The sequence below is a fragment of the Parasteatoda tepidariorum genome, chromosome X2, assembly GCF_043381705.1.
Source record: "Parasteatoda tepidariorum isolate YZ-2023 chromosome X2, CAS_Ptep_4.0, whole genome shotgun sequence".
Classification (NCBI taxonomy): Eukaryota; Metazoa; Arthropoda; class Arachnida; order Araneae; family Theridiidae; genus Parasteatoda; species Parasteatoda tepidariorum.
Window position 1 is genome coordinate 20,857,587 of NC_092215.1, and position 13,008 is coordinate 20,870,594.

At 31.3% G+C, this 13,008-nt stretch overlaps 1 protein-coding gene across 1 annotated transcript in view; it reads right to left on the reverse strand.

The window, feature by feature from the left end:
• Positions 1–205: 205 nt before the first annotated feature.
• LOC107455861 (uncharacterized) overlaps positions 206–13,008 on the reverse strand; it is an 86,624-nt gene continuing 73,821 nt past the window's right edge. Inside the window, exons 7-8 of the mRNA XM_071188345.1 lie at positions 4,209–4,443; positions 206–1,196 (exon numbers count right to left, since the gene is read on the reverse strand). Coding sequence (XP_071044446.1) covers positions 1,090–1,196; positions 4,209–4,443 — 342 coding nt within the window. The 3' untranslated portion in view covers positions 206–1,089. The remainder of the gene's footprint in view (positions 1,197–4,208; positions 4,444–13,008) is intronic.

The following is a 13,008-nucleotide window of genomic DNA, read 5'->3' on the forward strand; positions in this document are numbered from 1 at the left end:
GCGAATAAAAATGCAAAAAGTGGTGTCTAATAAAATTCAAAATTTTATTAAAAGAGATTAAAATTATCAACTTTTTCTAGCATAATACTTTCAGTCTAACTTTGAAAGTGAATACAACGAAAGTTTTTACTTTTAATCCAAGTCGTAGTTGTTTCGACAGGGTTTGTTACAGCAGTTTTTTCTTTTAAAAAAGTACAATCCAAACTTGATTATATAGTGTTTATTAAACCAATACATTTTCAGAACTGCATTCTAGAACAAACAAATAACAAAAACACACTTCAACATATACAAAGGTGATGATGATTCGGCAGGTATAAAATGAAATTATACATGAAATAGATATTTAATACCATTCACCAGGAAACAACGGTACTTGTCGAAGCAGATAGCTTCTCAGCATACTTGAACATGAAATAAAACAACATCTATATTTATTTTCTGGTCCCTTTTGTTGGGTTATACAACTCCTAACAACATTTCAAAAGTGTATGAGTTTTTTATTTTCTTCGCTGAAGCAAAATCTGGCAATATCAGTTTATAATCACCACGCGCGAGTTTGCAAAATAAATATTCTTTCACATTTTTACGAGAACAAATGGAAATGATTATCTTCTATTTCAATACTTTAAGAGGTAACTAAAGGACGTAAGCAAATATACTCGGTTTAGTTGTCCTTGCATTATCAGAAGTTGGTTTAGTATATTCTGATGTCTGAAAACTGTCTTCAAAATTATTATTGAAATGCTACTTTAAAGGAAACGAAAATGTTACTTATTGTAAAGCAAGCGAATTCGGAGAATCTTTGTAACAAATTTCATGGGTTATAATACAATAAATGGTTTCAAGGAAGATTATGTCATTCAATGTCTGGCTTGAAATAAGCTGTTCTTCTTACTGATGTAAGAAGAACGCAGTCTTAGAGTTTTTGCCTTTCATAACATGTTTTTCAAGTCATCTAACGGGCTTCAAGAAACTGTGAAGCCGCTACAGCTGGAGGATGCACAAATATTCAAACTGTAATCCTAAGGTTTTGCTCTACTATTTGTAGAAAACAAGTCTTGGGCACTGGGTTAATTTAAGCACACGTTATGTGAAATTTAGTCCCATTGTTTTCTTACTGATATGGTGAATTATTAAAAGTAAAGTTGAAACTATCACATAGCATGGTGTACATCTGATACCATCTGCAGAAACTGGAAAAACAAAGGAATATGTAAATAAATTAATTTTAAACGTTATCTACTTGCTTTGCTAACATAAAATAAAGTTAGTTTTTCTTAAAGAAAAATAAAATGTATTCCGTTGTAAAGCTGCAAACTTAAATGTATACATTCATTAGTTTTGTTTTTGGTGAACGGAAGATAGTGTTGTGTATGTTGAATATAAACAAACATCTTCCACTTCACCACCCTAGCAAGAAGTTAGTTTACCTTGACTGCAGTTGAGCTCAAATCTAGCTCAATATAGGTCCTATAAGAACATGCATCGATTGATCAATATTGGGATGATTAGATTTTGTAATATTGGTCCCATATGGCCAATATAAGGACCATATTGGCTGAATAATGAATATAAAAAATCGGATTAATCTGACATAATTCTATATATTGCCGATAAGAATTTCTGGTTGTAAAATATCAGGTGAAGCAGATGATTTTATGTAGGGTCAATATAGGGTTGGAAAAATGACTGCCGTTTGAAACCCTATTGAGCCAAGATTCATGAATATTCATCCAATCTAGTCCCAATTTGTTTTTCTGCTATTGAATTTTTATCTAAACACAAAATATGCTATGCACGAATATAGGAAAATAATTCAGTAAAAGTTTACAGGGTTTTAGAAAATAATCATAGATAGGTCGCTAAGCGTTAAATGTAGAGTTGCACAAGTTAAAAAAGGAACATCTTATTGACTTTTAATCTAGTGATCGGATCATCAAATACTAAGATGCATTCTTAATGGTTTGACCTTAAATATGCTAATTGATTTGGTCAGACTACATTTAACCCCTTTGGGTTGGGTGATTCAGAAAAGCATTTTGTACAAAATCAGAATCAAGTTGTAATTAAATAAAAAACGTTCACTTAAATGCAGTCGTTGCTATTTTGACAGACTTATTTTGCTTTCACTTTAATTACTGTTAGTTTAATCATATAAATAATCAATGTTAATTCAAAGTATAACTAAATAGTTTTATTTTGAACAAAGTAATGGTGAATTAAATAAATCAAACAATTATAACTCCTCCCCCAAATAAACTGCCTAAGAAATACTTTGATAACCAGTTTTATCTTTTTTCCCTGATTGATACGGTTTTATGCTGACACGTATTTGTGACAGTCGGCGTTAAAGGGTTAAAGCCTCGAATTCAGATACAAATACCTTCTTGCTTTGAATAACGTGGCATTTCGGACAAGCAACAATTTAACCTTCGATCCAGTTGAGTTCAAAACTAGCTCAATATGGGTCCTGTAAAAGCATGCATCGATTGCCAAATATTGGGATGTTTTAATATTGGTCCTAGAACGATCTATATAGGGCCTATATTTACTAAATAATGAATATAAAATATCAGGAGAATCGGACATAATTCTATATAGAGCCGATACTGGTTGTAAAATGTCAGGTGAATCAGATAATTCTATATAAGGCTATTATCGGAAAATGACTACCCTTTGAACAATTATTTGAACCCTTATTTGCTACTTTTAGCGAGCTTTCAGTGAAAGTATTTATATTATTATTATATTTTTTTTTAAACTCAATACTAAGCAATATATTTAGTATTATTTCATAGTCTTTTTGAATTCGTTTTAAGAGTTTTGTTCAAAACACAGATAATCACATTCTTGGTTTAGAAAAAAAAATGTTTTGAAATGTAAACATTAAAATTTGTTGTAGAGCTGTTAGCGTGACATGAAGAATGGGTAGCTTTTAAGCTCAAATTTGCACCTATTTTCAAAAAAAAAAAAAGATATTTACTTAGTTTTTAAACTTTAATTTAAATTTATAGTTTCAAGAGCCCTTGCTCCCTAAAAATAAATTAAAGTTCTAATCAAAAAAAATTTTAAAGAAAAAATGAGTCGTAATCAGTCGGATACCTAAAAATTATATGAGTATCTATATATAATGTTTTGCGCTTACATGCTGTATACATGCACTTCATCTCTGTAGACTCGAAATTTTGAATCTGCCTTAGAAGAAGAAAAAAAACTTTTGAATTAAGTTACTACGAGTATATACTTTAGTAGAGGATACTTTGTACAAAACTGACTCACGTTTGTGCTACTCGTAGAACAAAGTTACAGAAACCGTCTGTGGTTGCCCGAATAATGTTATAAGTTAAACGTATATTACTCCTAATAATTTTTTTTCGTTTTTATATAACCGTCGTTGAACAGCCGACACAATTTTTTGGATTTAAGACTACTAATGTTCAACTCCGCATCCTTGTAACTTTGAACCCAATCCAGAAGACAAGAGAACATCTGGATCAAGTGTTGGGAGAAATTTGACTTCGTGGAGGACTTTTTGATAGAGCTAACCCGCATTTGCGTTACACGGAGAGGAAAATCACGAAAACTTCCCATGGTTAGCCTGACGGTAAGGGGACTCTAACCCATGATCCGTCTTGAGAATATTTTACGTCAGCACTGTGGCCATTACAAGACGGGAGCATAATTCGTATCAACGAGCCATCTCTGGTATTTGAACTCGGTTCACCTCATTGGAAGGCGAACGCTCTATCCCCTGAGCCATCACGGCCTTACTTCTAATGATAAAATTTATACCAAAGCCGAGATAGCTGAGGGGATAAAGCGTTCACCGTCCAATGATTGAACCGGGCTCGAATCCCAGCAATAGCTGGTCGATACGAATTCCACATCCGGCTGGAACCGACGGCAGTACATACGCAAGATATCCTCAGTGATAGACGGATCGTGGGCTAGAGTATCCTTGTTATAACGCTAACTGTGGGAGGTTTTCGCTGTTTCCTCTCTATGTATGGCAAATGCGTATTAGTTCCATCAAAAATTCCTCCACGAAGGCAAATTTCTCGCAATACCTGATCCAGAAGCTTCCTTGTCTTCTGGATTGTGTTCAAAATTACGAGGACACTGAGTTGAACATAAGTAGCTATTGTAAACCCATATATAAAATTTCTGTCAAAGCTGTTTTCGGTGTAGAAATCAATCATGCTTACTAGAGTTGGCAACTTGGGCAACTTGAAGCTCTGCTGTCTCATGTCGCCCTTCAAATATCACTTCTTCCCTTCTTCTCAGAATTTCTCTTGTCAATGTTGATTCACATTGAAGTTTCAATTCACCTTGTCTTAGATGATGTTGCTGGACATGGAATCTAAGTCCAAGAACTGTTGCTACTAAAGACGAGGTTTGAGATCGTACAGTGCCGTAGTCTACTAAATGTATCCTAGGAACCTTGAAAAAAGAATAAATATTAAAATTCATGCCAAAAAAAAGAAATGAAACAAAACAGGATTAAGTTTACTCTTTCTTAAAAAAAACTGTTTAAAACAATTAATTGCGTAGCAATTCTCTTCCAAAATAACTGTTAGGAATTGTCTCCTCACTTTTATTATCTTGGTGTTAATTTATTTCTTTTGAAATTTGTATTTATTACTTCATTGAAATACTTTCAGTAAATAAGATTAACTAAAAATTTTAATTCGATTTTTCTCCAGAACCAAAACTATAAGGACTGAACATGGCGTTGATTCTCACAATCAGATGCATTCGAAAGTTGATATCAACACAAATAAATGTGGGAAAATGTTTTTTCGTTATTATTAGAAAGAAAAAAGTGAGTACAAGGGTAAAAGATAAAAACAAATAGTTATCGGTGGCTTTGAGATAATTATATTTTTAAAACAGTAAGGTTTGACTAAATAATTTGAAAAGATAACTGGTAGCTGCACTTTCAACATCTTGATGTTGAGTTTTACAGAGGAAATGAAACGAAAAAAAAAACGTAAGTGCTTCCGAAGGATTTCAAAAAAAGTGGCTTGACAACTTTTTTCTTTAATTAGCTAATAGTATGAAATCTGAAACAGAATTTCATATAGCTGATAAAAAATGAATTTAAAAAACATCTCAAATTGTAGCTTTTTCTACAAAAGTACATACATAAAAATCTAAGTTTTGAAATTTTTGTCGCTTACATGTTTTTTTTCTATTGCATGACCACATTCTCGAGACATATTCAGAGTTGTCAACTTGCTCCACACAGAGAATAAATATTTTTGAGTGGTTGTCCTTTAATATATAATTTTGGTTAACTGCATATTAGTTTAGTAAATCTTATTTATTGGGATTTTACTCACCACTATTTTTAAATACTTCAAAGTCTTATGTGATACGTCACCTTGTTACAGTGGAGTCACGTTGAGGTTTTTAAAATGTTGGAAATATCAATCGAAAATCAGCAAATTTCAGTAATTCTCTAACGTTTATTAAAGTATTTTGTCAAATTTGGAGAAGTCAGCATCTCTGCATATTCACCGAATAACAAAGTGAACTTACCCAAATAGAAAAGCATCAAATATTTTTAGAGTCAAGAGAAACAGAATAAAATATTTTACTGAGTAGGGAAAACCGAAGTACCTTCCTAATTCAAAATACATCTTAAGAATGACATCTCTGTACTACTTTTTTCTCCCTTGTAGAAAAAAACCGTGATGAAAGTCACAATAGGTAAAAGTAGAAGCAAAAACATTTCATTAAACATACACATATTAATTAGGCTAAATAATGCTATTTTCCCTGATCAGTATCCTCTCAAAATACTACTAACCTATTTCTTCCACTACAATCATCGAAGATAAATTGTTTGAATTATAAAATAGTAATAGCATCTTTTACTCTTCCCTAAAAACAGCTATAACATACCTGCCAACTCTTCCGGATTTTCCAAAAGATTTTATTTTCATATTTAAAGTGGTAGTAATTATATGCTATTTTTTCTTTTATAATCTTAATTTTTAAATGATATTGATCACCACTATTCTTACAAAAATTAAGCACATATATTAATATGCGTTACTATCAAGGTTGTGAACTTAAGTTTTCTCAAATACAACGTATTTGTTTGCTTAAAATTGAAGTTTTAATTCCATTTTAGTACCACTGGGAAAAATGATAATGGAAGGGATTAAAAGTTGGCAGGTATGCTATAAGTTTTGCTACCAGTTTTTCTTTTTCCCGTCTAACTGCATCTAACCATCACCACCTACATCAAAAAGCCTCCACACGGTCTTTAATAAGTAGTCCGCGCAGACTGCTTAAAAAGTGAACTAGTTGTGCGCATGAACCCAAAACCTTTTATAAAAGTAAGTGAGAGAAATTTATCATATATATTTGAGAATTGAATCTGTAGTGGCTGACAAGTGAATAAGGCAAACCAATAATATTCATAAATAAAACAAATTTTTAGTCGTATATTTGCTTCCACTTTCTTATTTTAACTAAATTTTGTATTAAATGACTCGTTCGGAAAGTGGATATCCTTCACAGTGGTCTGATCGGAATACCTATAAAAAACGGTGTGGAGACTTTCAGTTATAAGAAGCGTTGGTCGAACTCATATAATTGAAAAGCGTGCAAGTTTTTGAATCGAACACTAAGGATTCTTTTATCCAATTCAAGAATGTCTAAGACTGCTTCGCACAGTAAAGAGCCAGTGTTAACTCTGTTAATTGTTTATGCAATTTCAACGCAATTGCTTACATAAATAAACGTTCGCCGTCCTAAAGTCACGTGCTTTCGTATGTAATTGGTTTCGGGCAAAGAACCGCAAATGCGTCTCGCAATCTAAAATACTTATTGGCATAGTATTATTGGCATTATATAAGAAAACATACCATCAAATAATTATCTTTCTGTTTTCTATTGAAATTTCGAGTTTTGATAACTAATGTTAATTTTTTTTATTTCACACTACGAGTATACTCGTCGCTGGAAATACGACGAGTATACTCGTCTGCGGTACATACGACGAGTATACTCGTCGTAGAAGAGATTTTTTCCGACGTCAAAGGCACTTTACAGATTAATGTTAATTTTGCGTATTCCTACATCTGAAAGAAGTAGAATTCTTAAATTTTTATTTCTCAAGAACTTTTCAAGCGATTTCCTCCAAAATTATAGTTTTTCTCATTTTAAAGTAAGTGAATTAAATTGATGTAAATTGGTCTATTAATTCGAAATATTTTCAACCATTGGAAAATTAAATACATATAATACTTTTTTATATATTTTTTTGCATAAACTTTTTGATTCGCTTCGTAAGTTTCGGAGAAAAAAAATCGCAAGATGTGCAATTATGATTAATGTACCAAAACTTTCTTCCGCTCTCTTTCCTAAGTTATTTGAACCATATTTGGGCTTCGCGAAATATTTTGAAGGTCATGAATCTAAAGATATGTTTATTCAGAAAAAGTTCTTCTTTGTGTCTGATTTCGTAACTAAAATGTTGCTTGTTCTAAGTAATTAGAATATTTATGACTGAGCCATCGATCTATTAAAATTAAGTCATATTATGGGAAACTCCTATTATTAAATTAAAAGTGATTAAAGTGTTTCTTTCTTGCATACTACAGTTTTGTCAATTTTTTCCATTAATAGCTAAAGATTTTTGATAAAAATTTAGATTTGTTGCATATTTAATGCTTTCCCGTTTTATTTGTCGTTTAACAAGTTAGATTTACAATGATTTTCACCACCATTACATATAAGTAATGTCAATAAATAAATAAGACCTAGTGACCTTGCAGGACAATTTTGAAGTGCTGTCAAAATGAAGCAAATGAAATTGAATTGCCCTTACAAAATAATAAAGCGTCTTTGAGGTTGTTTTGAAGTTGACAGATGCAAAAAATACACCTGCAGTTGAAAATGAGGTTATGATTTGCATCTCATTAACACCCAACAAAATCAACCTCATGTACAACTTAGAGATAATTTTAGTTTAGATCGGGTGAAATTAATCATACCTTCCTTAATCACACCTCAACATATTTTCTGGAAGTGTAGAAAAAATAATCCATACACCTCAAAAATTAACTCCCTAAGCTTGTTGCTTTAACCCCTTGGGGACGGGTGATTCAGAAAAGCATTCGTACAAGATCAGAATCAAGTTGTAATTAAATAAAAAACGGTAACTTAAATGTAGTCGTTACTAATTTTACAGACTTACTTTGCTTTTATTTTAATTATTGTTAGTTTAATCATATATATAATCAATGTTAATTCAAAGTATAACTAAATAGTTTTATTTTGAACAAAGTAATGGTGAATTAAATAAATCAAACAATTATAACTCCGCCCACAAATAAACTGCTAAAGAAATACTTTGATTACCAGTTTTATCTTTTCACCTTGATTGATACGGTTTTTTGCTGTCACGTATTTGTGACAGTCGGTGCGAAAGGGTTAAAGCAGATCTCCAGCAACAACTCAAAACAGCCTGAAATGAGAATAAAACAACTTCCTAGACCTTGACTATACACCTTGGGCGATTGATCTTGTAAGGTTGCTTTTGAAATCAACTTCGAATTAACCTCGAATTAACCTTGACACCTTAAAACAACCTCAAATAATCCTCAAAACTATCCTACATTTCTGTAAGGGAGTAATTTCGCTCGCACTGTAAGTTGTGCGTGGTAAACTAAATAATGAAAAATAATAGATATTTATACAAAAATAATGTTTTGCACATTGTCACGCTTTTAAATTATGAGCAAAAAACTTTTTGATTTGCTTTATTAATTCCTTCAGCGAAATACGCAAAGCATGATATTATTATAAAGAGGCCAAAATTTTCGCCTGCAATTTTTGGTCAGAGTAAATATTCTAGTGGGCATTTTTAAAAATAAATAAGAAATCTTAAGTACAAGTGGTTTTTATACATTTCCTTAATAAATTATTATAATTTTTAATAAAAAAATTTTAATAAAAATTCTTTAATGAAAAATGTTTCATCATTCTCTGGTTTCTGGTTCTCACATTTTTAATGAAAAATGGATGTTACTTTGAGTTTTACTTTTATTTAAGAGTAAAAATTGTTGGTGTATATCTGCTACCTTTCTTAGTGTTGAGATATGCTATATTCTTTTACAGTATATGTAGTAACAGGTTTAATTTACTTTTTTACTGTTTTAGCTACATTTATTTATTAATTCTTTCTTTGTTTGTTTGTTTACCACCAACGCATATTTATGACTTCATTGCAAAAACAAAAACAGTTCGTTTAAAAAACAAGCACAGTTTTAGTAATTTGCCCTAATTTTTTCAAACATTTGTTTTTTTGTCAATTTTATGTTGTTTTTTTTTATACGATCTTTACAGTTCTGTTCCTAAAAATGCGTAGTTTACTTCAACACCAAAAAAGTGACAAAAGTACGCCAAATTTTTTGCAGTGTAAGCGTTCCTTTAAAATTGACACTTTTTTTATTTTGTACTTGCACTTTTTACATGCAACATTTCATAATTTGTTCCTTTTTATTTTATTTGTCAATTTCATTTTTAGTTTTTGAACTTTTACTTGTTGCTTTATGAACATAACATTCCCATTAATATGCAAATGTAACTGAATTTGAATTTCGACTCAATTTTGAAAAAAAAATAAAAAAAAAGAAGAAAAAGTAAACTGAATGAATGAGCCTTAAAAAAGAATGAAATTATAATACAGAACTATTACCAGTATTTATATTATTAAAATTTTTTAAAAGTTTGATTAAAGTCAAAGATTGATGAATTCTATTATTTCATTTCCAAACTTTGAAAAAGTTGGACTGCGTCTTGCACTGATCTGATTGGCTGAGAAAAGTAGTTCATTTACACCCCATTACGGTTCCTGTGGTTTTAGACCAGAGGACGCCATACTTTGGAAAAATCTTTTCGTCCTAAATTCTCTTTCCTCTCCGTAAGTAGTGTAACCTAGAGTAAAACATGAAGTTTCAAATACTAAAAAGAAATTGATGAGAAGATAACTTAGTATTACGCAAAGAAGAAGTTCTCTTTCTATAATTTATATGCACTTTGATATTTAAATTTTTTTTCTCCAGCAGTTGAAACTTCGTGGCATATTCTTGGTTTGCTTGAAGCTACTTTAGCTTTCTTTTAAAATAGTAATGGATGTGAAGGAGAATTTGTGACGAAAAGTTCCTCCCTTGGTGTGGCGCCCTCTTAACACGTTGAGCGCCGCGTCAGCCATTTCTTGGCTGACACTAGACTTTCCATTTAGGCCGCGTCCACCACCGGTGGCTGACACTGAAATTACATTCAGGCCGCGTCAACCACCGGTGGCTGACACTGAAATTACATTCAGGTCGCGTCAACCACCGGTAGCTGACACTGAAATTACATTTAGGCTGCGTCAACCACCGGTGGCTGACACTGAAATTACATTTAAGCAGTGTCAACCACAGGTGGCTGACACTGAAATTACATTTAGGCCGCATCAACCACCGGTGGCTGATACTGAAATTACATTTAGGCTGAGTCTGCCACCGCTTGCTGACACTGACCTTTCACATAGTCAGCGAAAAACAGCTGGCTGTCAGCGTATTACATGCCATACCTGCCAACTTTTAATCTCTTCCATTATCATTTTTCCCAGTGGAATTAAAATGGAATTAAAACTTCAATTTTAAGCAAACAAATACGTTGTATTTGAGAAAACTTAAGTTGACAACCATGATAGTAACGCATATTAATTAATATATGTGCTTAATTTTTGTAAGAATAGTGGTGATCATGATCATTTAAAGATTAAGTTTATAAAAGAAAAAATGGTATATAATTGCTACCACTTTAAATATGAAAATAAAATCTTCCGGAAGAGTTGGCAGGTATGACATGCCCATTTCTTTTTTTTTTGGTCTTCTTGTCATCGAGTCGTGAATAAATTAAGAATCAGATTTAAAAGATACTACTAGCAGAAACTTCTATAAAAAAAAGAAGCGTAAAAGCTACACTATGAAAATTAAATTTAAAAAAAAAGATTTTGCCGCAATACTTTTAACACCACAAAGTTTTAGTCACAATTTCTTTTAAATACCTCTAAAACGTACGCTTATTAAGATAATTTAATTTTTTCGTGAATTCATGTTAGCAGGTTCATCAATCTGCTGAAAGTTACAGAGATGCCAACTTGCTCCGGACAGCAAATATATACTTTAACCCTTTGGGGAGGGGTGATTCAGAAAAGCATTCGTACAAAATCAGAATCAAGTTGTAATTAAAAAAAAACTGAGAAAAATCAAAATGAGAAAAATCATTAAAAAATCTATTATTTGGCTTCAGAAATAGTAAAAAAAAATTGCACTTTACTAAACAATATTCAACAAACCGTGTTTAGCCCCTTGGAGACGGGTGATTCATAAAAGCATTCGTACAAAATCAGAATCAGGATGTCAATAAATAGAAAAACGGTTGCTTAAATGTAGTCGTTGCTAATTTGACAGACTTACTTTGTTTTTATTTTAATTATTGTTAGTTTAATCATATATTTAATCAATGTTAGTTCAAAATATAACTAAATAGTTTTATTTTGAACAAAGTAATGGTGAATTAAAAAAATCAAACAATTATAACTCCGCCCACATATAAACAGTTTAAGAATTACTTTGATTACCAGTTTTATCTTTTTACCCTGACTGATACGGTTTTATGCTGTCACGTATTTGTGACAGTCGGCGCGAAAGGGTTAAAGTGGTACTTTATCAATTGTGATTCTTGGTTTAATAAATTCAATTTAGTAGATTTTTATCCACCACTATTTTTAAACAATTCGTAGGCATATATGATTCACCACTTTTCCAGATATGTCATGCTGCACCTTTTATAAACTGGCAAAATTTGTCTATATTTGCAAATTTAGTTTGTAGTTATTTACTGTATAGCCTGACGAGCAAGCCACGTGTTAATACTAGGTCAGAATTTGTCGTTCACAATCTGCTTGCGTTGTTTTTGTGGTTTACGTGAACCTTGTACTCGGTTTCAGAAGGGTTGATTAAAGTTCAGATTAACCTATTTCTCATAGATTATCCCTCGTTCGTTGCAATGGAACTTGGCGTCTGAGGCCTTACAGCCCTTTCATAGTAATTATGTTCGAAATATTATATTATTTTAAGCTGTAGACTTGTAAAACTCAAGGAGTTCATTATGATATGGAGAAACATCGATATTTTTTTTTTATTAAAATAGGTTTTTTACAAATTATATTTTATTCTCTCTGTCCTGTTATAATGCAGTGTCGTTTGCCATACAAAATTTGTGGAGAACCACTCATCATTTTGAGTTTTGTTTTATAAAGTACAAAAACTAGAAAATTGATCGAAACTTTCCACGTTTTTACAATATTCATATAAGACTATTTTTCATTAGTTGCCAAATATGATTCACTACAAAATTATGAAAAAAAATTTGCATTTTTTTGTGCATGCGCAGTTTAAACGAAAAACTTTTCATGCTTATATTATACCTGCCAACTCTTAATGCCTTCCATTATGATTTTTCGCAATGGTATTAAAATGGAATTAAAATTTCAATTTTAAACAAAAAAAATACGTTGTCTTTGAAAAGGCTTAAGCTGACAACCATGATAGTGACACATATTAATATATATGCTTAAATTATTTAAGAATAGTGGTGACAAAATCATTTCAGAATTAAGTTTAAAAAAGAAAAAAAAAGTATGTAGTTACTACCACTTTAAATATAAAAATAAAATTTTACGGCAAATGCGTAAAAGTTGGCAGGTATGTCACATCTGGCGAAGTTTTGAGAACTTATTTTCAAATTTTGAAACAAAATTTTGGTATTTAATTTTAATTGCTTCTTAAATTTTGCTTAATTTTACTAAATATTTTTAAAATTGTAACAAAAAGAAAACGTAAGGCAAATAAAAAAGCAGGGTTCCCGCGGTCCTTGAAAAATTTAAAAAGTGGTAGCAAATTTAGGGTGGAGCTACAATATACTTTTTTA